General features: G+C 36.2%; 1 protein-coding gene across 1 annotated transcript in view; it reads left to right on the top strand.

Annotated features, from left to right (window-relative positions):
* Nucleotides 1-16,637: 16,637 nt before the first annotated feature.
* The window catches only part of MEGF10 (multiple EGF like domains 10), an 89,009-nt gene continuing 78,813 nt past the window's right edge, over nt 16,638-26,833 (top strand). The window contains exons 1-3 of the mRNA XM_027869214.1: nt 16,638-16,753; nt 22,059-22,160; nt 25,433-25,533. Coding sequence (XP_027725015.1) covers nt 16,638-16,753; nt 22,059-22,160; nt 25,433-25,533 — 319 coding nt within the window. The remainder of the gene's footprint in view (nt 16,754-22,058; nt 22,161-25,432; nt 25,534-26,833) is intronic.

A 26,833-nucleotide genomic window follows, 5' to 3' on the forward strand; every position in this document is an offset into this window, starting at 1 on the left:
CTTCCCATTCCTTCCTTTTCTTTTTCCCTCCCTCATTCCTTCCTTCTCTTTCTTCCTTTCCCTTTCTTCCCTTTCCTTTCTTTCCACTCTAAATCTATGATCCCGTGAATTGGGCAATTATAGATACACGTTGCATTGTGTTTGATATTGCCTAGCTTTCATTGTCATTATAAACCTCAAAGCTAGAAAATATTTTTAGTTCAGAGTGCCATTTGCAATGAAAGTTATTTCTAAATGATTCCAATTAAATACTTACTGTACTTCTCCCTCTGGTGGAGGGAGGGGAGGTCACCCTAGACTAGAACCAAAGGTGGATTTATTCCTAAGGAACACAAGGTGGGCGTAAAACGAACCACTGGAGAACCTAATCCCCTTACTGAGAAGACAGGCCACCCCAGAGAAATGAACCCATGGCAAGCTATGATGGCAAATACATGTAGTGCCTGGTACAAGTCCATGGTGAAAAATCAGACTGATAAACCTATGCTTATCTTGTCCCTCAGCTCTGTGTTTTACTTGGCCGGAAGTCTAAATTTTAATCAGATCAGATAGGATATTGCCCTATGTTAGATCTCCTCCATCCCCTTCATCTTTATCTTTCCCCACAATTAAATATGCCTTAAGGGGACGCAGGAAAAAGTGATATGAGGTTTTGATGGGAGGAGAGGTGTAGCTCTGAGGAACAGGAGGAAACAAGCAGACAGTCCAGGCTTGCCTTGTAGTCATTACTAGGGAAATATCCCCTTAGCTGGAAGTACGATGTGTGGGACAGACTTTTTTTGCCTGACATGTCACCCACTTTTTTTTTGGTCGGTTTTTTTTTTTTTTTGCCATGATTGTAACAGAGAAGCCATTAACGTCAATCTGGCTATAAGTGGTAACGCGGTTTTTGCTAAGTCCCTTTTTGGCATTATTTGAAACACACACACTCCAGTCAATCATGGTAAAAAGTGCCCACTAGCAGATGTGGCAATTAAGCTGAAGAATTCTGTCTCTATATTTTAATTTTTGTTACATAGAATAAAAGAACATATTAAATCATTCCAGTTTCTGAATTTGACATACAAATGCTTATTAACTTACATACCTGGAAGGGGTTCTTTATCAGTTTCTTCAATTAAACCCTCTTTGATACAAGATAAGCATAGGTTTATCAGTCTGATTTTTCACCATGGACTTGTACCAGGCACTACATGTATTTGCCATCATAGTTTGCCATGGGTTCATTTCTCTGGGGTGGCCTGTCTTCTCAGTAAGGGGATTAGGTTCTCCAGTGGTTCATTTTACGCCCACCTTGTGTTCCTTAGGAATATCCACCTTTGGTTCTAGTCTAGGGTGACTTCCCCTCCCTCAACCAGAGGGAGAAGTGCAGTAAGTATTTAACATATGATGTAAATCAGGAATAAAATAGGTAGTTTCACTTTCACACAGAAAAAAAAAAAAAAAGGAATGCCAGTTATAAAGAATCACAGATTAGAACAGAATATATTAATTTATAAGAAGATCATATATTTAGAGAGTAGGGAGAGCTGTTGGAAGTCATTGAGTCCATTTCCCACATTTTTTTAGGAAACTGATGCTGAGAGGGGTCTCGTAACTTGTCCCAGGTCACACAGCTAATAAGTGTCTGAGACAAGATTTGAACTCAGGTGATTTTGATCTGAAGTCCAGTACTATACCAACTGTGACATTTAGCTGCCTCATGAGTATCACTACTAGTAGAATCCATTGAAAACAAAGGCCTCAGACTTTCACTAGGGCATTTGCAAATAATTTCTTTGCAAGGGCTGCTAATTAGCTTTTTTACATTTTACCTCTACTCAACATAATCTGATTAATGCCAAGTGGATTCTTTCTTTCCAAAGGTCTGGCTGTGAGACACTTTCCCTTTTCATCTTACTTGCTTCTTGCTACTATTACCACTGCAACTGTCACAGTAACTGATAATCAGCTGCTAGGGTGCCTGGGGAGGAGAAGACAACAGCTGCCTTTTCGGAAAGCCTTGTACCAAAGGAAAGATGACAGAAACAGGAGGTAACCCCTCTTCCCAGGCATAGGTTTTCCTAGAAAGCCATGAGCTGATGCCTTGCAGTCTGATGGGGTGACCTGACCCTCCAGATAACTGAGTCATTCTTGCTTTCTTGCTGAAGTTCTCAGGACAAGGAAACCTGAGGGGTGGTGATCTCCTGTTTAGTGTGTCCACAGAGTTCTGGTTCAGCAGTGAATTCAAATCTCATTTGGACATCATACAGTAGTTATCATGGCTCACAGAAAGCAGTCAGAGGATATCTGCACATGCAGGGGAAGGGGGAGGGCCCCTCTATCACACATGCCTGGAAACCAATCTATCCCAAGCCTTTATGCTATTGACTGGAAAGATTGGAGGACAGAGGGGTCCTTCCATGAGGCTCTACACTGATAAGGGCTGTTATGGTTTCTTAGGGCTGTCCTTGGCTCTCTAATATCAAAGGAAAAAGCAAATTTCTGGTATATAGGTACCACAAGTATCAGACAGATAAATAAGTAATTTAAAGGTTTTAAGTTTTTGTATTTATGTGAATAAAATATGTTATCTAGATTCTCTAAGTTTCAAATATACTTCTGCAGAAAAAATAACGTCAGTGTTCACCCTCAGAAAGGTTTCAGGTAACCGAAAGCCTTAGCAAATTACCTATCATACTTTAATTAAGAGGGTTAAATTTTTGTGTAATCTATCTTGGGGCATAAGGACTGACTTTGACTCCCAAGAAGTAAGAACAGATCTGAGTGCCTGGCAAGCTGGAACAAGGGACTTGGAGCTACGAGAGAGTCTGTCAGTAGACTTTGTGCTGTGATATGGTGGGAGAAGGAGCAACAGTGTTATTGCTGTTGATATGGCAACAGAGTTACCCAGGTTCAAAATATCTAATTCATCTTTGACTCAACTCATTCTTCCCTCCTTCTTCCGCATCTCAGTCACTCATAGATCACAGAGTCTCAAGTTGGAAGAGATTTCAGGTGCAATGCAATACAACCCAGCCCTAAATAGGATTTCCTCTACAATGAAGCCAGCAAATAGTTATCCACACTTTGCCTGAAGGCCTCTAGGAAGGGGAGACCTGAGGCCATTTGTTTTACTCTGGCCTCTATCAGATATCCCTTAATGTTAAGAAGTTTTTGCTGACATCAAACCTAAATTTGTCTCTTTTCCCAGTTCTACCCACAGGGGCCAACTGGAATAGAATCAGTTGTTCTTCCACCTAACAGCCCTTTCAGCACTTGAAGACAGCTATTATCTCTTCCCTGAGTCATCGCCAGGCTATATATTCCCAATTCTTTCAATTTGGATGCATGACATTGAAGCCATTCATTATCAACATCACCACCTCTCCATGTTCTCTAGTTCATCAATGTTCTACCTAAAATGTAGTGTCCAGAATTGAAAATGGTGTTCCATGAATTTTGCCATTCCTTCTCCCTGGAATGCCATTCCCCATCTTTTCTAGCTATCTTTTCTTTCTTTTTTTTGGGGCAAGGCAATCAGAGTTAAGTGACTTACCCAGAGTCACACAGCTAGTTGAGTATCATGTGATTTGAACTCGGGTCCTCCTGACTCCAGGGCTGGTGCTCTATCCGCTGCACCACCTAGCTGCGCTGCTATCTTTTCTTTAAGTCCTAGTTTGAGACCTATGTTCACCATGAATTCATCCTAGACTACTCCCATGCACAGCAATCTTTCATACCTTAAAGCTTCTAGGACATTTATTGTCTGTCGGTATTGTTCATCTAATAATTAATCATATAGTACTGTCTTGTTTGTCTAGTTTTTCAAGTTGATGTGTTTCCACAGAAATAGTAAGGTCCTACAAAGCAGAATATCTTTCACCATATTCCTCACAGTGCCTAGTACAGTGCTCTGTATATGGTAGATACTTAATTTTTGTTGATTAATTTAGACAAATTAATGAATGAGAAGCTAGGGATATTTGGAATAATGCCCTAAAATTTCAAAGTTATCGTAGATAGTAACTATGATCTCTCACAAAGCATCCCTTTGTGCTATTTTCAAAAGGATTTTGAAGCTGCATGAAACATTGGCTTGGGTGGCATGATGCCACTAAGGTGACAATGTCATGTAGAATAAGTAAGGATTTCTTTTGAGCCTGATTCATATATTTAACATTATTTCAAGCTGTTGTTTGGAAAATGTTTTGTAAAATCTCCATAGCATATTTATTAAATTAGCTTTATCTGTTTTTTTTTAAAATTCTTCCCTATGGGATAAAAGTCTAGTAAATGTGTTGCTATGTTTCTATTCAGATATGTCTTAGATTATTAGGGGTATCATATGAATTGCACTAAAAATATAGTTTATTAGATTAGGGAGAGCAGTTTGTTATACTATTTGTCAACAACAAAGTGAAATGAGGTCCAACTCACTTAAATTACTTATATTTACTGTCGAAAAGGAATAGTAGTGTGATTGCAAAATGCAACACCCAATTAGAAGAAATAGACTTGAGCCATAATGTTTTTAAAGACTCTTTCAATCAATGAACAAGCATTTATTAGGCACCTATACATATGCCAGGCCCCTTGCTAGGTGCTGGGAATAGAAATACAAAATTAAGATACTCTTTGTTCTAAAGAAGGTTGAACTCTGCTGGGGAAAGGGAAAGGACATAACATTTTCAGTCAATTAATCAAGAAGGATTTATTAAATATTTACAATGTGGCAGACACTGTGCAAAGCACCGGGGGTTCAAAGAAAAAAGCAAAAGCAATACCCTCTGCTCAAGGGTATTACATTCTAAAGGGAGAGATATGTCCCTAAATTTGTGCCTAATATAGAGTAGATAGAAGATAACCTTAGAAGGAAAGTCTGTAGTTGCTAAATGCGTCTGGGATAGGTCTTCTGCAGGTGGTGTGTGGTATGAATTTCGAAAGAAGCCATAGATTCTTAGAGGCAGAGATGAGGAAAAAGAGCTTTCTAGGCATGGGGGAGAGCCTGTGCAAAAACATAGAGACAAGAGATGGAGCTCTGAGTGTCAGGAATGGTAAATACAACATACTGCTCTGGACTGGACTAGAGATTCTATACTAGGAAATAATGTGTTAAAAGATTGGGGGTGGGGGGAAAGGAAGTAGCCTGGTTGTGAAGAGCTTTAAATAAAAACAAAGTAGCTTGATCCCAGAGGCAACAGGGAACCATTAGAGGTTTTTGAGTAGCTGTATCAAAATGGCATTTTAGGAAAATCATTTTAGCAGCTGTGTGATATATCGACTAGAGTGAAAACTTGAGGCAGAGAAACCAATGAGGAAACTACTGCAGTAGTGCAGTCCAGAGATGATAGGGGTCTGAACTAGGGAAGTGGCTGTGTGAATGGAAAAACAGAAACATCAATACATGGCTATGGATTGACTGTGTGGTGCATGAAACTGAGGAGTCAAAGATGACACCTAGGAACATGGGTGACTAGAAAGATGGTGAGTGCTCTTAATATTAGTAGGAAAGTTTGGGAGAGGGATGGATTTGGAAGGAAATGGAGGAGTAATTCTCATACAAAAGAGAGCTTTAAAAGGGAATGTTTAGGAAGAAACAAAGTACGTTTCTAGAAGTTTCCTTGTATTTGATGTGAGTGGTTTCACCCAGTGCATAAAAATGAATAGTTTTAGCTCTTCGTAGTGTCCAGACAACCTTGAGGTAAATACCATTCCTCCCTCCCCCAACTACAAAGCAGACATTGTTCTCACTGTCAGTGTTTGTCTGCATCTGAGAAGCTGATGTTCATTGAAAGAACCCCAAATGCCTCTGTATTTAACAGCGTGAGAGGAGACCATATGAGTCTATAAAGCACAGCATGACAGAGCAGGGTGCAATGGTGCATAGTGACTTTGATAATTAAAATAAGACTTGTAGAAATGGCACTATAGTGAATGTTTTTCTTAGAAGGAAATATTTTGATCATCTGTGTGACATCGTTTGAAAGGGAGCAATTTAATTTAATTATTGGTAGTGCTTTCTCCTCTAAGGCTAACTTCTGTCTACTCTGTGTAGATTTTGCATATACCAATTTATGTACATGTTATCTCCCCTATTAGAATGTAAGTAACTTGAGAGCAGAAATTTTTTGTTTTGTTTTGTTTTTCCTTCATATCCACAGCACTTAGTATAGTACCTGAGTCAGAGTGAGTACTTAATAAATTATTGATGGATTGATTGATTGTTTTGGGCATATTGAGTTTGTGATGCCAACAGGACATCCAGCTTAAACCTTTCTATTGGTATTTGAACTCAGGAAGACCTGAATTCAAATTCAGCCTCAGATATTTACTAGCTGTGTGACCCTGGGCAAGTCAATTAACCTCTGTTTGCCTTAGAGGCACTAGATGGCTCCATGGATAGAGTGCTAGGCTTGGAGTCAGGAAGACCTGAGTTCAAATTCAGCCTCAGATACTCACCACCTGTGTGTACCTGGACAAGTCATTTAACTTCTGTTTGCCTTAATCCAATGGAGTAGGAAATGGCAAACTACTCCAGTATCTTTACCAAGAAAGCTTCATATAGGGTCATAAAGAGTCAGTCATGACTGAACAACTGAACGACAAATGCCAGACTGGAGCTCAAGAAAGAAAAAAAGGCTGGATATATAAATCTCACAATTACCTGAAAAGAGAGGTTACTTGAACCCATAGGAAATGATGAGTTCAACACATGAGAGCTTGTAAAGAAAAAAGAGAAGAGGGCTCAGGATTGAACTTTGAGGTACACCAACAGTTAGTGAGTGTGACAAGGATGTTCATAGATAAATAAATATAGACTGTATATAAAATAAATGCAGAATTATTGGGGGAAGGACACTAATGAGTAGGGGAATAAAGAAAGACTTGAACTGAGCTTTGAAGGGAAATTAGTAGATGTGATCAAGAAGACTGTTTCAGACATGAAGAATAGCCCTCATAAAAGAACAGAATCAAGAAATGGCATGTCATATATAGGAAACAGCAAACAGAATCGGTTGGCTGTAGCACAGAATATGTGATGGGTATCAGTTCTGGGAACAACAGACCAGTTGAGAAATGGAATTTGGACTAACTAGAATTTATTTGTACCAACTAGGATTTATTGAGTTTACCAGCAGGAGAGTCTCACCTGAAGAGGCAAAGATTCCCCAAATGAACAGTACACAAGATTTATATAGGTTTCAGGGAGTGAAGAGCAGGGTAAGGGGCTCGGTGGAAGCTGATTTGTCAAAGTCTCTCTTGTGGGGCTTGAGGATCGCAGGCCCTATTCTGTGTTACTTGCCTTAGGAGTACTAATGGGAGTGCACCGACAAATCTGTGTGAATAAAATGGGGTTTCATAAAATGGAATAGCTCTGGATTCACAATTTATGATGAGCCTAGAAAGAAAGGCTAGAGCCAGATTGTGATGGACTTTAAATATCAAGTAGAGGAGTTTGTATACTTAACGTAAAAAAACAATGGAAAACTGCAAAACTTCTTGAGCAAAGGAATGACATCAGACTTGTACTTTAGGAATCTCCACTCGATGTGTATGTGGAGGATGAATCGGAGGGGCAATGGATGCAAGGAGAACAATTCCAAGACTTTAGCAATGGTCTGGGAAAGAGGTTGTGGACTAGGGCTGTAGAGATGTTAGTGGGGAAAGGGGACAGATGCAAGAGATGGTGAAAAGGTGGAATGGACAAGGCTTGGCTGCTGATTGGATGTGTGAGATGTGACGGAGTAAAGAGCTGAAGAAATGAATGACTCCAAGGTTTCCAACCCAGGTTACTATAAGAATGGAGGCACCCTCAACAGAAGTGGAGAAATTAGGATACAGGGTCGGTTTAGAGGGAAAGATAATTAGTTCTGCTTCAGAAATGTTGAATTATAAGATGCTGTTGTGGGCCAGGTCTGATTTAGTGTTTCAGGTTTGGGACTGGGAGGAAATAAATAGACCATCTGACGAGATGGTAACAGAAGAAGAATAACTTAGCCATAGCATGGGAAGAATTGAATTAGGTAAATTAGATTGAATCAGGTAAATGCAGCCCCCCTCATCTCCATCTGGAAATAGATCTTGTCAGAAGGGTGTGCTGACTCACATGGCAACGTGGGCAGGGCATTGACTCCTCATGGGTTGGCCTCTTTTTATTCCCTAGGTGACCAGGAAGCCCTCTCAGTAATTCAAACTTTAGCCTCCTAGACCAGGAGTAGGGAACCTAAGAGGATTTGTTCTGTGAAGTTTGGATTCAGTCAAAGGGCCGCACTTGAGGACCTGGAGGACCACATGTGGCCTTGAGGCCACAGGTTCCCTACCCTTGTCTTAGACCAATCAAATCTTAGGAACAGCTTCCTTGCCTTTTACAGGAAAATGAGCCCACACTAAATGGCAGAGCCAAGTACTGTTTTTGCTGTATGTGTATGTATGAGACATTAAGGTGAGAATGCTTGTTAGGCAGCTGTATGAGGCTGGAGCTCTAGAATTCCTTTTCTCGGTGAAGAAATAGTCACTTCCTCAGCTTCTTCCCAGAGAATTCAGCAAGTGACTTTCTACATTTAGAATTGCCTGAAACAACACCTAGGAGTTTCTATTCCAATTTGTCCATTTTAACAATGATAAGTTGCTAGGAGGAATATAGCAAACTGCCTTATAGAGAAAATTAAAACAAATAGTTTGAATTTTTGAGAATTTCAAAGTTTCTTAAAATTAATTTATATAAAATAAGAGAGCATCATGTCGTACTAAGTCAAGTTTAAAGTGTAGCTCTTTGTAATTTATATTTTAAAAAACACAACTAGATTGAGGTGGTATTATAAGAGTTTTCATCAGATAAAGATTTCTAAAAATTACTGTTATTCAGTAATATTTTATTTGCTATTATAGGGTGAAAGGGAACCCCCCTGCCCAACAACAACTAGGATCTCGATCTAAGGTATACTTTTTGTTGTTTTTAAAGAAAGTAAAGACCAGCAGAGGAAAAAATGAAGGTTTTGATGGGGAAAGGGACTCAAGGAATAAGAGTGAAAAGGAAGAAAACCTAGAAGTCATGTTCACTTAATGTTAGAAATGAACAAATGTTCATTTAATTTTAGAAAGTGGTATTGGCACCAGAAATCATCAGAATTCAATCATCATTCATTTGTAGAGGAACTAAATCAATAATTCAAACATCCGTTTGCTAAGTTGTTGCTTATATCCCACTAAAGCAATACATCTTATCAAAACCCAAACTAATTGTAAATATTTGGGTGTATCTGTGTTCTCATCAGTATGGGTACTCCCTCCATGTCTTCTTATCCTTCACAATCCATGTCCTTAAATAAACACTACATGGTGTATACATCCACTGGATGAACAAGCTTTCTTCTTGTTCTTCAACTATTACACAGATCTTGACATAGTCTTCTGGCTGTGCATCTATTGAATCTCATTCTTGCTTCATAATCAGCCAACTTCCTTTCCAGGTCATATAGATTTTAAGTACTCTTGTCAATTGACTCATTACTAAGGCTTTTGTGGCAAATTTTAGAAAGCACAGCTTCCTAGTAAAGCCGTACAATTAGGTAGACAACAAGAGTTAAATGTTCCAGCTGCATTTCATATTGCAAATATAAACACTTTAGCAATGCTAATCACTTGTACTGATTTTCTGTTTTAATTTTCCATAATAATTAGGTGAATGATCTTGAATGTAATCAGTTTTGCAGTGGGAGGCTCATGCAAATGGTTTTTCTTCCACAAACGTTTAAAGTTTTATCAAATGGATCCCAAAAGAAAATTATTGAAGGTGGGGGAGGGAGAATCCTAATACTCTATGTGCAGTTGTATACATAACAAAACTACTGTTTTCCCTTATAAATTGAGGTCCAAGACAGAGACACATGTGTCATCCATAAAATCTGGACTTGGAATATTTATTGAAATTTCTTCCCCTTTTGGCTTTTGCCTGGCAAGACGGCAATGGCATATTTCTAGGATGTTTCTACTCCCATAAAAATATACAGTAAAACAAAAAAGATGCTCTAATGTTTTCACAGGTTGAGAAGTAGGTTCCATTTTTCTGAATGTGTTGAAAAAAATGTTTTGTCATCTCACCCTTCCTCCAGAGTTGTCACAATACACATTTATGCCTGGAAAAAGCCCACCACATTAAATATGTGAATTCCTACAATCTCAGAGGATATCCAATTTACACTTGAACAAAAATCCTCTCTACAATATAACCAATAAGTGGTCCTCCACTCTTCACTTGAAAACCTCCAGTTTTTCTCCAGAAGAGAAAAACACTATTTCTCAAGGCCATCTGTTCCATTTTTGGACATTTCTAATTATTAGGAAATTTTTCCTTATATCAAACCTAAAATCTGGCCCTTTGGAGCTTTTATTCTACTTCTACTTTCTGGGCTAAGCTAAACAAGTCTAATTCTCTTCTCTCTCACCTTTTTTTTTCTTCAGAATTTTATATATAATAATACATTTTTAAAATAAATTTAACAATAAGTTTTAATAAATTTAATTATATGTTATATATAATTTTATATAATTTTTGTTATTCTGAAGTTGACAGACATTAACAAACACAAGCATATCTATGTAAAAAGAAGAATGGAAAAAAGATATATGAAATAGTTCATTTCTATGCTGTACAGCTTGCACTTTAAAGAAATAATAATAAATTCAGTACCTTCATTCCAAAACTGGCTGTCATCTATGTCTCTCTCTGAACTTCCTTCTGTTCTCTTCTGTACGTTAAAAAAAATGTTTCATTCACACCTTTTTCATTCTTTTTTTTTTTTTGGCATCTTTCTTATCCTCCAAATCTCTCTCTCTCCCCCCGCAATGCCCTCTCTTGTAACAGATAAGACACATCTATACATCATCTGTATTTGAAAATGCATGCCCTTTTCTTAGCCTCTAATATACCACATCTCTATCAAGAGAGGGGAACCATGTTGAATAAGTAAATTAATTTAGGTAGTATTATCATTTTTATTATTTGCATGGTTTAAACATGAGTAATGTATTTCTAATTATTTAGTTTTGTCTATTTCTGTAAAGAGTGTTTTGTATTTGTATAATTACTATGTGTGTCTTGATAGGTGAACTCTAAATGATTTTATATGTTGTATACTTATTTTGAATGGAATTTCTCTTTCTAGCTCTTCCTGTTGGGTTTGGTTTGTAATATTCAAATAGGCTGATGATTTGGAGAAGAGAGCTATTTATATCCTACTTTGTTCAGCTTAATTTTAGTTGACTCTCTAGGGTTCTCTAAGTAAGTGATTATATCATTTGCAAAATGTGATAGTTTTGCTTCAACTTTGCTTATGTTTATTCCTGCGATTTCTTTTTCTTGTCTTATTGTTACAGCTAGCATTACTAGACTATAATCAAATAATTGTGCCGGGTGGTTAGGTGCTGCAGTGGATAGAGTGCTGGGCCTGGAGTCAGAAAGATGACTCTTCCTGAGTTTGAATACAGCCTCAGACACTCACTAGCTGTGTGACCCTGGGCAAGTCACTTAACCCTGTTTGCCTCAGTTCCTCATCTGTAAAATGAATTGGAGAAGGAAATGGCAAACCATTCCAATATTTTTGCTAAGAAAACTCCAAATGGTGTCATGAAGAATTGGACATGACTGAAAAACTACTAAACAACAATGGGCATCCCTCCTTTACTCCTTATCTTATTGGATAGGGTAGAAGGTTAATTAAGTAGCCCAAATTAGATTATGAATTATAGATTTATTTTATATCTATTGACTCTTAGTATTAGATAGATACTATTTAACCACATTAGGGAAAGAACTATTTACTCCTTGGTTTTTTGTATTTTTAACAGAAGTAGGTGTTGTGTTTTGTCAAAAACTTTTTCTGCATCCATGAATATAATCATGTGATTTTTGTTTTTATTGTCACTGTGGTCTGCTATGTTTGTAGTTTTCCTACTGTTGAACCAAACTTGTATTCCTGGTATAAACCCAATGTGATCATGGAGTCAAGTCTTTTTACTAATTTATTGTTCAACATTAGTATCAATAGTCATTAGAAAAATTAGTCTCTAATTTTCTTTCCTTTGGTTCTTCCTGGTTTAGGTATCAAGACAATATTTGCTTTATATAATAATGATAATTGTATGGAATAATAATAATTTGTATTATGCATTCTTCCTCAAATTTTGCCTGTGGCTTGGATAATATAACTATAACTAGGTGTACTTTGAATGTTTGATATAATTCACTTGTAAATCCATCTGGTCCTGTTTGTGGCTTTTTTTTTACTTTTGAAGTTAATTAGTTTATAACTTTTTATAAAATAGAGCTATTTAAGTTCTGTATGTCTTATCCTGTTAAGCTGGGTGTTTTATATTTTTGTATGTGTTCCTCCATTTAAAAAGATTATCAATTTATTTGATATACAGTTATATAAAATAATTTCTAGTATTACCTCTTAACATTTCCTCTTTATTTTATATAAATTTTGCTTTTTCATTTTTGATCTTGAACATTTTTTTTCCTCTTTTTTTAATCAAATTCAAATCTCTCCTGAACAATTTAGTTGTGGCTTTTGGCTATAGCTGCACTGCTGAGGCTAAGTTGTAGTTTTTATTTTATACCTTCTCATGGGGCACTGAGGCATTTTTAAAGGGATATTCACAGGCTACCTGAGAAACTGGTTGATAGATGTTAATGATTTTTTACATAAAAAGGGGAAATAGTCTTTTGCTTGTCCGGTAGATTGGTTCTCTTAAATAGTTTCTGAGTTTACAGACTAAATAGTTCTAATTGGTAATAGTTCTAATTGGTAAATGGAATGCTTGGTTTGAATTGGTGACTTGGCATATAGACTTTCTAATTTGGGATAATTGTGAGTGGATGGTGAATTAATGCTTACCAGATTTCCCCTTCTTGATTGGTTGGAAGAATGATCAGAGTCTGTGCCTTAAAAATTTGTCAATATGCATTTTACAGCACAATATGTATTTTACAGTAACCCACAACCTCTCCTACTATAGTCATACAAAGAAGGAGTCATTTTGTCACCCATATTTTTGGTGAGTTATTTTTTCAGAGGTTTTCTTTATTTTTCTTTTTATGTAAAGAGTGAAAACTCAGAAGCCACTGGTAGCTTATAGCTTAATTAGTCATATAAGAATAAATTTTAATGTTTACTGCTTCATAATAGCTAAAGGGAAATAGTAAAACTTTGAAGTAATTTTTTAAAAAACAAATCTATCAGTTATAATCTAATTTGGACTATATGATTAACACCTCTTTTTGCTTTTAATATAGAGAAGGAGTATGGCATAATTGTTAGATTGCTAGCCCTATGGGCAGGAAAAGTAGGAGTAAATCTCATCTTTAACACTCCTGTATGATGATGGGTAAATCCAATTAGCCTCTCTGAGTCTGTTTCCTTATCTGTAAAAGAAGGCTACTAATACCTGTGATAACAACCTCATATGATTGTTGTGAAAATCATTAGGATAATGTCTGTAAATGACTTTGCAGCCTTTAAAGCAATTCATGTTGGTCAACAATTATTATTTTCAAAGTCAAGCATAATGATTTGTACATAGGAAATATCCATTAAATGCTTGATAAATTGACCTGTTTTAACAAAAATCCTATTTATAAGTATGTCTAGGTGTGGTGATACCACAATACCCTTTAGTACTTTTTAGCTCCAGAATGTCATAGTATCATAGAGTTTGAGCTAACATGGATCTTACAGGTCCTCTAATGTAACCCTTCATTTTACCAAAAAAAGGAACTAAGATCCAGACAAGTTAGGTGAGTTACCCAAGATTACACAAGTAGGAAAATAGTAGAGTTGGAATTTCAACCCAGGTTTCTTTAGTTTTTCCCTTTTAAACCTTTTCTCTAGTGATCAAACACATGAGATTAAATTACTTCTTTGGTTTGACTTTGTGGAAAATGCATTTACTCTTTTAGACAACAGGGGCATCATTCAACATAATGCCATGTACTAAAAGATAATCCCATTGTCTGGGAAGCTTTTCAAAATGCCATCCTCATACTTAGGAAATGTATAACACCTCCTTCCACTCGACTTGGGCAGTTTTCCTGAGGGACAGCCCTGTGATGCTATCTGCTGGATATGTATGTAGAAAAAGATGTGACCAATGATTGATGGAAAGATTTATGAGCCTCTGCCCCTATGTAAGAGGCAAACATTTTGAAAGAGATTTTGAGAGATGTAGTCTGGGGATACAAGGCATAAACTTTTGTGTGGTTAATAAGAGTTCTCAGAGCCATAAAAATAGGGGAAGCTAGCCCCACAATATATTTGACTTCCATGGATAGGAATCTGTATAACTCCTCCAATTCCTGCCTATTCTTTGATAAAGAAGGTTACTAGGTATTTATGATGGTCTTTTGTGTAACCAGCATTTTCTGGGAGGAAGGTGAGTTGTCTAAGTAAACTAAGTGTCATCCTTCCCTTAAGAGGGACCAAGGAAGAGGCTTTGATTTTTAACTTCTCTATTGTAATCCTACACTATAGCCATTTGATGTGTAGTACATAGGTAGAATTCTAATCTGATGCCAAAGGTGTGCTGATAAAGGTTTAACAACTGGTTCTCTGGGGAAAAAAATGTACCTACAATATACTTTTAAGCATAATCTACGTTATTAACATTTCTCCATTACTTTCTTAAGTCTAGTCAATCAACAAAACAATAAACCCAACCCTGGTTTGTCACATTTGCCAATTTCCAAAGTATAAGTATTCACACTGAAAATTTAACAATTAGCTCTTGAAGTCAGTCCTAGATAGCTCCAGCATACTACTATTTATACCATCCTTGGACATAAGAGAGTGTAGGAGAGACTGCCAAGTCATGGCAGTCCATGATGCTGTTTATCATTCCCCCAGCTAAACAAGTGATGATTCAGGTGTGGCCTTCCTCTTCTTCCTCACAAAAGCAGAAATCATAGTCTCCCTTAAAAATGGGGTGGCCTGGGTCCCAGATCAGATACTATCTATATAAGAGAAGGGCCAGCGATATCTTTTATTATGTGGGCCAGCTGCATGTTTCTACATTTCTGCAGGCCATGTGATCCATCCCATTATCCAGTCAGGCCAACTGCAAACCTCCCTGATAAGCTGAGTGAATGACATCTTTTTTCTAGCATAGTTTTACCTGTTTCTAACATTAAATACAATGGTTGACAATCCATGGAAAAGAAACCTCACTTTTTTCATAAATAAAGCAACTTTAATAGATTATTTTGTATTTACATTGAGCCATTCTCCAAGGAACTGGAATGTTTAGCAGGCATTATCTCAGCCCTGTGAGGTAGGTAAATAGGGGGAGGTATTGTTCCCATTTTCCAGATAGGGAGAGTGAAACACAGAGAGGTTAAATGACTTACCCAAGGTCACAATTAATTTACTAAAGAGCAGGATAGAAACCTCATTTTCTAGAGACTAATTTGCAAGTGCTAAGTTTTCAGAAGTGAAAAAAAATAGTGCTATATTCCTCAATATCAGGGATAAATTTGCTATCTTATTTTGAACTTGAACTGCCCTGTGAATAACTTTGGCCTCTTCATTATTTGCCCTCTAGTTAGAAAGGTTTCTATTAGTCAACAAATCCTTCCCTATTAATGTCTCCAGTATCTATCTAACAATAGAAAGGGAATAAATAAATGGAACTTCGGACCCCATGTGGCTAAGTGGTTCACGTGATTTACTTAGTTTTTGCCAGAATGAATAATAAGGACTTTTTAATGTACAAGTTTTGTCTGGATCTAGGATTTCATTGGTATAGGGAAGTTCAGTTCAGTCAGTCAGTCAGCAAGCATTTATAAAGTGCCTACTATGTGTCAGATACTGTATGAAGTGCTGGGAATATTAAGAAAGGCAAAAACCAGTTCCTGCTCTCAAGGAGCTCACAGTATAATGCAGAGGCATCAAACACAAAGATTGCATGTGGCTCACAACACTCTCAAGTGGGGTGAGAACTAGATTAAAGTTTAATTGGGACATATTTAACAAAATAAATAAAAATGCACTAAAACATAGATGATACTACATTTTAAAACTAAGTCAATACACAAGCTGAAGGGATCCTTATGTATGGTTTAATAGCCCATGTTTCTATTTCTCTTCTATCATCCACTAATGGATGAAAAACTACCTCTACCAATAGAGATCAGCAGCTGCTCTGCATATTATGACTTAGAGTAGCCTAAAAGTACTGAGAGAGCAGTTAAGTGACTTAACCAGAGTCATGTAGACAGTATGTATCAGAGATAGAACTTAACCTTGGTCTTCCTAACTCCCACACTGGCTTTCTGTCCATTACTTCTCATTTTCTCTGACTATTATAAGTATTAGTGACTAATCTAGCAACTACTTATAATGGTATTTATACATGTGAATACTTTAATTAACTATGAGCTCCTAGATTACTGACCTTATATAAGAGATTCATCACTGTACTAAACTTTAAAATCAGATTATATTTGTATTGAATAATTATGTGACTTGCTATTATTATTTTAGTTTGCTATAATAACAACTGATCTCTACTGGTTACTATCCTACAAAGAAGACTTGGTCATTTTGAATTTAAGAATTTGGGTATGTATTTTTTCTTTCAGGTTGTTCTTCTGGGGAAAAATGGAAGTTTACTTGAACTCCTTCTTGGACTTCCCTTTTATAGTGTTTTACCTTTGGATTGGAATGACATTATCACTGAATCTTGAAGACCCCAATGTTTGCAGCCATTGGGAAAGGTAATATTTCTCATAGTAATATGTATTTACTTAATTCCAAGGTAGCAGTTCTGATCTTATGTTCTTTTGTATACCATAAATTCAATAGAATTATCAAGAAAAAGATTGGGTTTAGGCTTAAGTCTTTAGTTATTTTTACTTATGTAGATAGTAATTATAGTTTACTCCTATTTCTAGAATAAGGTATTTTGAAAAACAAATTTGATACAACTAAGTTTTAGTTATCTGTGAAAATAGCAGGGATGTTGTAGATAATTCAATCTAGTTGAGAGACAATTATGTGCTTACGGAGTGTGTTAGGGCAACAAAAGCAAAATATGATGTTCTCTGCCTTCCAGGAGCTTATAATAATTCTGGATAGATAAGCCTTAAAAGCATGGTACAAGATCATATGTTATAAGACATTAAATTTGCATAATTGAATATAGATATAATGCCCACAGTAAATGCTGTAGTAGATCAGAAAAAGGAAAGATCACAGTTGGCTGTAGTTATAAAGTAGTCCTGATGGAAGAAGCAGGCCTTTATGGACTAAATAAATGGAAAAAAATAGAGTGGGAATTTTAGGTGAGGAAGAACAGTAGTAGCAAAAATATAGAAACAAGAATAATTGAAGATTATACTGAACCAACTGCTTAACTCTAAGACTGTGCTCTTATATCTGAAAGTAAACTAAGAAGAGATAGGCAGGGTAGAGTCAGAGGACCTTGAATGTCAGTATGAAGATTTTGGACTTGTTTTGATTAGAAGATATAAGTTCTTTTGTAAGGTTGTAGAGTAGTTAACATGATGAAAATAGTGTTTAATACATCAATTAGTTATAATAAATAACAAATATGAGCACCATAGGTAAGCTATATAGTCCCTGCCCTCATGGACCCAGAAGTTTAATAGGAAATAAAACAAAAATTCAAATAGCATTAATATTACCTGATAAATGAATCAAAGTTTTGTAAGAAAAAAGGGGAGAGGAGAAGGCTATTGGAAAGTTCATGAAAGCTTCATGGAAGAGGTAGCATTTAAATTAGAATTTAGTAAAGAGGGTAAGGGAGGGATACTGAAGGCAAACTGAAGGCATTTTAAAAAATGGACAGAGAAAGAGCTGCGTGATCCAAAATATATATTAGAATCTATGAATTTCAGCATTCCTATGATAATAATAGATGACATCTATATAGCTCTTTATATGCATTATCTAATTTAATTCTCACAACCAACCTTTGGAGTGAGTATAGGAATACTTATCCCGTTTTTACAGAGGAGGAAACTGAGGCATAGAGGAGTTGGTCAAGTGATTTGCTCAAGATCACAGCAAATAAGAGGTAGAAATGGAACTAAACATTTCTGATTCAAAATGACTTTATACTGAACCCAACTATCGATAAATATCTACCTATGTGACACTTTCTCTGGGCCTCAGTTTCTTCATCTGTAAAATTAGGGAGATGGACTGGATGACCTTTAAGATCCCTTTCACTTCTCTATCACTCTTATAGGTAGTAATAATAATAATGATAAAAATAACAGGTGATATTTACATAGAACTTTAAGGTTTTTAAAGCTTTTTTACATGCGTCATTCCATTTGAGTCTAATAACTCAGCACGATAGGTACTACAGGCTTTAATACCTCCACTTTTGAAATGAAGACTGAGGCTCAGATAGGTAAAACAATTTGCTCATGATCATACACCTATTGACTGATTGATTAAAATCCAGGGCTCTCCTGACCCCAAGTCCAGATGGTACCCTGCCTCTAAGTGATAAAATTTGTGTTCAGTTCTTTTTTTCCTGGTCCATCTTTTTGATAAATACGTGAACATTGCTAAAGCAGGGCAGAAGGAAGGAGAAGGAAGTAAAGCAAAGAGTTAGGATAATCTATAAAACATGTAATTAATCCCTGAAAGATGATCAGTCATGTCAAAGAATATAATAATAGGAGGATTATCAGCTATTTCCTATTTCCACAAAAGCAAACTGAAGTTAAATGCAGAAGGAAGGATTTAGATGTTATTAGTAGAGAGCGCTGATCCCTTGCCTGGAGGAGGTGCTTCCTGAGATGATGGCTGTGAGGGCTGGGTTAGAAGCAGGCCTGGAGGTCTGGGGGTTCCTGCGCCTCCCAGGGCTCCTGTACCTATCTTCCCATTGGTAGCATTTGGTCAGTAGTTGCTGCTGGTGGTGATGAGAAAGGTGGGCCCCTTTTCCACAAAGATCATTGTTTTACTTGAGTAAAATCCAGCAGCAACATTAATTATGCCAGCAGTGCTAGAACATAAAATAATAAAATATGATTGTTGTCATAGCAGATTAAAGTAACAAGATAATTTGATAGAAAAAATATAATTAACTTCACTGGAACCTCACTGGAATTTGGCCCAGTGTGATTGTTGCCTTTTCTTTGAATCCAGACTCTTGCTGGGGTCTGTCCTTCTCCCCCTCTTCCTCCCCTCTAGATGATCTTATAGTAAGTTAAAATGTGCAGGTGCAAATTCAACAATTCGATGTCTTTCTATTAAATGGTATCTGGGTAATTAGCTCTGGAGTATTTTCAATGACCCTAGGACAATTGAATAATAAAGCCATCTTTTTTTTCTTTTTGAAAGTCATGGCAAACCATAAGCCTAAATTTTTGTTCTAATACATTGCTAGTCAATGGACAAATTTAGCCAGTCACAGAATTAGAGAATAACAGAATTTCAGTATGAAGTGACTATCTAGTCCAATCCATACCTAAAAGGAATCCTCATTATGACAAGCCTGTCAAATGATCTTTTGCCTCTGCTTGGAGATCTCTAAAAAGAGGGAAACTTAACACCCCTAGAAATAGCCTGTTCCACTTAGGGACAGTTTTAATTGTTGGGAAGTTTTGCTTGTTTGTTTTTTTCCTATTATCAAGCTCAAACTTACTTCTTTGCAATTTCTACCCATTGCTCAAGGGCCTTTTAAATACTTGAGCACAGCTATCATAGCCCTCCTGAGTCTTCTTTTCTTCAGGTTAAACATCTCGATTTCCTTCAGCAGATGCTTATATGACATAGACTCAAGGCCTTTGACCAAATATCTTGATGCTCTCCTCAGGATTCTCTCCAGCTTATCATTGTTGCTAAACTATGGTGTCTAGAATTGAACAAAATATTCCAGATGAAATCGTAAAAGTGAAGAAGAGTAGAGAAGGATTATCACCTCTTTATTCCTAGAAGATATGATTTTCTTAATGTAGTCCAAGATAACACTGGCTTTTTTAACTGCCACGTAATACTGCTGATTCATATTGAACTTGAAATCTACTAAAATCCTAATTTTTTATTTCAGAAAAACTGCTATCTAACCATGGCTTCTTCATTTTTTACTAATAAAATTGATTTTTTTTGGTATCCAAGTTTAAGACTTTATATTTATTTCTATTGAATTTCATGTCACTGGATAGAGTGACAGGCCTGAAGTCAGGAAAACTCATCTTCCTGAGTTCAAAACTGGCCTCAGATACTTGATAGCTCTGTGACCCTGTGCAAATTACTTACCCTGTTTACCTCAGTCTCCTCATCTGAAAAATGAACTGGAGAAGGCACTCTGGTATCTTTACCAAAAAACAAACAAACAAACAAACAAACAAACAAAACCAACCCAAATGAGGTCACAACTGAAACAACTGAACAACAACAAAAGATTCAGACCTTCTTTGGATGTATGTCATTCAATGTGTTACCTGTCTCTCCCAGCTTTGAGTCAGTTGCAAATTTGATTAGCTTGCCAGTTATGCCTTTAAACTGATGTTTAAATAAAAAACAAAAAATAATATAATATTCACATAATAAATAATAAATATATAAGTATAAAATAACTAATAAATAAGAAAATAAAATATGGCATTAAAATTTATTTAAATAGAAAATATGCATTATGAGATGGCTTCCTTGATGGGTAATCTTAGAGCACGTTCATGGGCAGGAGAATGCAGAGAAGAAGTCTATATGTGGTACATATTGGTGTGCAAAATATTTCAGACAAAGTGAAATAATTACATTTATATTTATAAATAATTGTATTTATTGACATACTCGGGCAGTGACTAAAGCACCAAGTCTGGAGTCAGTAAGACCTGAGTTCAAATCCTGCCTCAGACATTTATCTAGCTTTGTAATCTTGAGCAAGTGACTTAATTTCTCTTTGCCCATTTCCTCATCTATAAAATGGGAATAATAATAATAGCACCTAACTCTCAGGATTGTTGTGAGGACCAAATGAGGTAATATTGTAAATTGCTTAGCACACTGTATGGCACATAGTAGGCACTTCTTCCATCCCCTCCCCTTCATTCCTCCTCCCCACCACCACGTGTGTATGTGTCTGTGTGTGTGTCCTGAAAAAATTTTTTAATATGCAAATCTCCCTTTTTATTGCTACCATTTGTTTTACACAGTTTGGCAAAAAAATTCCTAAAACATTTTTGGGAGATCTATGGAAAACAAATGGATTTTACAGGCTTTTCATTTACCTTCCACCATATGAGAAAACTGAAACTCATAGAGGTTGTTAGTTTTTCAAGGTAACAGAATAAGTAAGTGGCAGAATTAATACTTGAACCCAGATCTTCTGACACTGCCACAAAGTGAATGTGAAAAGTTAGATGTGCTGATTACCACACTCAGCTTTGGTAAAATTCTTCAGGGAGACTGAAGCAGAATCCACTACTCTTCAGAGAAATTTTTCAGATACCTTTAAATAATTTTGAAGAACATTCTCCATGAAGTCTGTCAGCCAACATTTATTAGGAAAGAAGAGAGAGAGAGAGAGAGAGAAAGAGAGAGAGAAGGGAGGGAGGAAACACGCATTCATTAAGAGCCTATGTGCTGGTGAGATACCTAGAAGATACTGTTCTTTTTTTTTTTCTTTCTGAAATCAGAAGATACTAATAAAAAAAATTGAGTCTGTGTAACAAAGACTTAAATTTCCCTTTTTTATGAGTTAAATCTTATAGATTTAACTTTGGACTTTAGTTGAAACCTTTTTAGAAAAGCTCTGTTTACCCAGGTGATTGATCTTTAATGTTAGAAATGCCATAGTTTGTTGGTAAACATGAAAATAACTTCATTTTACACTTGCGGTGCTTGTTAAATGTCTCATAAATCCTTTAACTTTCTCTTTCAAACAAATGGTTAAAAAAGCTAGAAGATTCTCTTAATAAGCAATCTACATTTGCAGTAAGGATAATTTATCTAGCACTTATCTTGAAGTGCTGATACACAGACATCTGTGTAAAACAGGAAATTGTTGATTTATTTTCTTATTTTTTTTCTTTGTTTCAGTTATTCAGTGACAGTACAGGAATCATATCCGCATCCCTTTGATCAAATTTACTACACCAGCTGTACTGACATCCTAAATTGGTTTAAGTGCACACGACACAGGTAAAGGAAGTAAATATATGTTTCTGAGTTTGGTTATGCAGATACCAAGAAGTGGAACATTCTATAATCTATAATGTAAAAGACTGACAGAGAAAAAATGTTTTTTATTCATCCAACAAGTATTTATTGAATGCCTACCATATTTCCAGTGCTTTTCTGGGCCTAGTGGGGGATATAATGATTTCCCTGATAGAGATCATAAAAGACAAAATAGATAATTTTAGTTACATGTAAGTAATGAGTTTACGTTAATAAAATCAATGAAAGGAGAAAAATTTTAGAGTTGGAAAAATATTTGTGTCAAATATCACCAATAAAAATCTTATATGCAAATACATAAGGAATTGAAACAAACACATAACACCAAGAACCATTCTTTAACAGATAAGTAATCAAAGGATATGACCAGTTTTCAAAAGAATTGTAAAAAAGTGACCATTTTTTAAAATGCTCTAGATCACTAGTAGTAAAAGAAATATCAATTAAAACAACACTGAGGTTTCACTTTATAGTTTGTAATTTAGCAATGATGACAGAAAATGAAAGTGTTAGAAAGGCTATGGGATGACACACTAATATTCTTTTGGTGAAACTATGAACTGGTCCAACTATTCTGGATATAAATTTGGAATTATGCAAAAAAGTGACTAAAGGGTCTATCCATACCCTCTGGCCCAGAAATACCACTTACTGATCATATATCGCAAAGAAGGGAAAGACACAAATAAAACACCAGTATATACCAAAATATTCATTGTAGAACTCTTTGTGGTAGTAAACAACTGGAATCATAGCAGGAAGTCTTCAGGTGGTAATGGCTAACCAAATTTTGGTACATGAGTATAATTTAATATTGCTATATCATATCAAATGGAGAATATATTTCAAAGAAGAATATAATTCAAAGAAGATTAGGAACATATATATGCACTGATAGTGAAATAAAAGATCATGAAAAGGATACTGAAGTCCAAGTAACTGAAAAACTAATGTTTCAAGAGAACAAATAATCTAACATACCTCTCTCCTAACAATGCAGAGAGATATGGGTCTACCAGAAGAGAATGTTGTATATACATTGTCAGATGCAGTCACTGTCTCTGGTATTTTTGTTTAATCATTATTATTTGTAACAAAGGTGAATTCATCATGGAGTGGGTAATTTTCCCAAAATGACTGTGATGTGACAAAAGGTATCATATTTATTATATTTATGTATATACAGGTTTTTAACAACTGGGCTTGTGATTATATGGTATGGGGAACTCCCATGAAGATTTTCGTTGACATTTTCTCTGCATCTTCCTGTCTCAGAGAATTTCCTAGGGCACTGGGAGGTTCAGTGACTTGCTCAGTCATATAACCACCTTGTAGTTGAAGTAGTACTTGAAGCACGGCTTTTTGATTATCTATCTATCTATCTATCTATCTGTCTATCTATCTATCTATCTATCTATCTATCTATCTAATCTATAGGCCAGCTATCTATCCCCAAAACTGTCTCAGTATCTGCATGTCTCTGTGTACATGTACACACATGTACATACATATACACACACAGAGGCTAGGAAAAAACATTCTGGACCACAATATGTAAGTTCCAAGAAGATTTTCAGATGTTTGAAGCTCAGCCCTCCCTCATTTTGTCCCACTGCAGAACCAGAGTGTATTACACTAAATGGAGAAACTCTTTATATATTTATTGAGGATGTTTAATCTTGTCTTCATTTTCTCCTCGATTTGATGAGCCCCCACCAGGAGTGTGAGGTGGAACTGGGGAGGGTCCCTCCTTTCTTCTGCATGGCCTCAGGGTGGAGGGACCTACCCCACTTTTCTTCATGTATTCTTGGCTTGTGTTTTGTGTCTGCCTCTCCCCTCAAAAGATCTGATTTCTGTGAACACTGCCATTCCTCAATAGGTAGGAATTTTGAGAAGGTAATGACCCCTGTACTTTTGACCACTAGCAATCACTGAGAATCAGTGACATTCAATGGTATTGCTATAGATTTTACCCCAGAGGAGTGGGGATCTCCTGAACCCTTCTCAAATGGCATTATACTGTAATGTGATGCTGGAAAACTAACTATAGGAAACTAATCTGCTGGAGACTTGGAGTTTCCAAGACAGATCTGCTCTACCAGTTGGAATAACAGGAGTCAAGTTGTGTACTAGAGAGAGATGTTTCCCAAAGCACCTATCCTGAAAACTCTTCAGCCTAGAAACTCATTCCACCCATGGACTTCACACATTGGAATAACGTTTTGAGACCTCTCTCTCTGATTGACTAGTTTTTTTTTTTTCCCAGCACCTCCATTTTAAGAACACCCAAGCCAGCCTGGTCTTCATTCCAATCAAGTTTGTACTCCTTAGTCTCTAGATTTCTCTTTTATCTCTTCTCCCCTCCCCTTTTCATTTTCCTTTTATGTGTTTTCTTCCCCCATTAGAATGCAAACTTTTTGAGGGTAAGGACTGTCTTTCTCTCTGCTTGTGTTTTTATTCCCAGCACATAGCACATTACCTGGCAGATAGTAAGAACTCAATAAGTGCTTGTTGACTTGATTTGACAAAGATGAATAGAGTAACATACCAAGCATAGAGGATAGCTGGTGTAACATGGAGATGGGAGATATAGTGCCAGGAGCTAGAGTGCTATGGGTAAGAAATAAAGAAAAAGCCAATTTATTGGACCATAGAATTCAAAAGAGGAAACTAGGAATATAGGTTGGGGCCAGTTTGTGAAAGTCTCTAAAAACCATAGGAGTTTATATTTTATTCAAGAGGCAGGAAGGAAGTCTCCTATTAGAATGTAAATGCCTTGAGAGTAAGGAATGACTTATTTTTTTGTATTTTTATCTGCAATACCACCCCAGTTCCTGGCACACCACATGCACTTGAAAAATGCTTGTGTATTGTTTGATTAGAGGAGAAATAAAATGAGCTCCATTTATGCATCTAAGAAATAATCTTAGTGAAGTTAGGTGAGATAAGGAAATAACCTACTTTTAACACTGCTGTTTTTGAATCAATGTATAATTTAGCTTAAATTGGCCAGATTGACTTATCCTTAGTCAAAGAAGCAGATTCTATGATGTTCATCAAAAATTCCATTTTAAACTTTTTCCTAATTATTTTGGACTGTTTTACTTTCAATGTTATATACCACATTTGATAGAATGCTTATCTTAAACTTTTAATTAACACATTATCCCAAATCAATCCAAATACAGAATAAAAAAATAACAATTTGAATTTTTTTCTCTCTCTCTACATAGAATTAGTTATCGTACAGCTTATCGGCATGGAGAAAAAACTATGTACAGACGTAAATCCCAGTGTTGTCCTGGATTTTATGAAAGCATGGAAATATGTATTCGTAAGTGTAATTTTTTTCACTTCAAAATTCTTTGTTTTACCAAATGTTGGATTGCTTCTGGTAACAGCCCTCAGATTCAAGTCAAGAATAGTCAATAGGCACTTGACCTTCCTTTTGACACTTGTCTGGGGCGTTCTTAGGTTGTTAAAGCTGGAGAAGTCCAAGTCTGTTTTTCTAGACAGGCACTAAATTTCAGATGATTTAGCTCAAGGCAAGCAGTGAAAAAGGAAGGGATTGTTAAAAAAGATTCTTCAAGACTGTGACCAATTTAGTTACAATTATTTGACAAGTATCTCTTTGAAAACTGATGAGCAGTCATTACGATAGGTCACAGAGTAGGTCAGTTGCCTGATTTTCCCTGACCAAGTGATATAAAGGAGCCTAGGATAAGCCAGCTTGCTCCCTTAGAGAGGACTGTTAAGACTGGTGGACTGTTTTATAAGTATTCTCTATATCTCTTTCACCTTCTTTGTTATGACCCTCCAACCCTTTTCTTACCAATTCATGCTGAGATATTTAAAGAGCACCTAGTTTTGTAAATTAAGAATAACCATCATTTACATAGCATTTTAAGGTTTGAGAGTACTTATATAAAGCATATGTAATGTATATAACATTAACTCATTTGAGCCTCACAACAATTCTGTGAAGTAAGGAATATGATTGTCCTAATTTTACAAATGAGATGACTGAAGCTCAGAGAAGTTAAGTAATTTCATCATGGTCACACAACTATAGAGTGTCAGAAACCGAACTGGAATATAGGTTTCTCCTGACTGGGTTCAGAGTGCTTACCACTCATGATTCTGCCTCTAGATACTTAAGTAAATTATAAAAGTCTGTGTGAAACAAATGTTACCTTTTCCTAGGATCACATGTTTAGAACTAGAAGGTAGATTAGAAACGGTTTAGTTCAACTCTCTTAACTGTGTATGTGAGGATAAGTCCTTTGTGCAAGTGCTCACAGTTAGTAAGTGGCTGAGGTAGAATTTGAATTCCAGTCCTATGACTCCAAATTCGGCCCTCTTTCCAGTGTATTATGCAGCCTCCTACAATCTAAATAGTGAACATATGAGCTGCTTGTAGGATTAATGAAGATTCTAGTGGTATCAACAAGCTTCTTATTAAGGGTCTTGATGAAAGTGCTATCAAGCCAAAGAGACAATCTGTGACCTCCCAGACCTGAAGCATTTCTTCTCCATGCCCTGCCCAGAATTCTATAGTTTTCCTCAACAGGGTTGGTGATCTCCTCTGAAAATATTCCTATTTGGGGCTTAACTTTTCTGTTTGTTTCAATGTA

Source organism: Vombatus ursinus, unplaced genomic scaffold (assembly GCF_900497805.2).
Source record: "Vombatus ursinus unplaced genomic scaffold, bare-nosed wombat genome assembly UNPS02014792.1, whole genome shotgun sequence".
NCBI lineage: Eukaryota > Metazoa > Chordata > Mammalia > Diprotodontia > Vombatidae > Vombatus > Vombatus ursinus.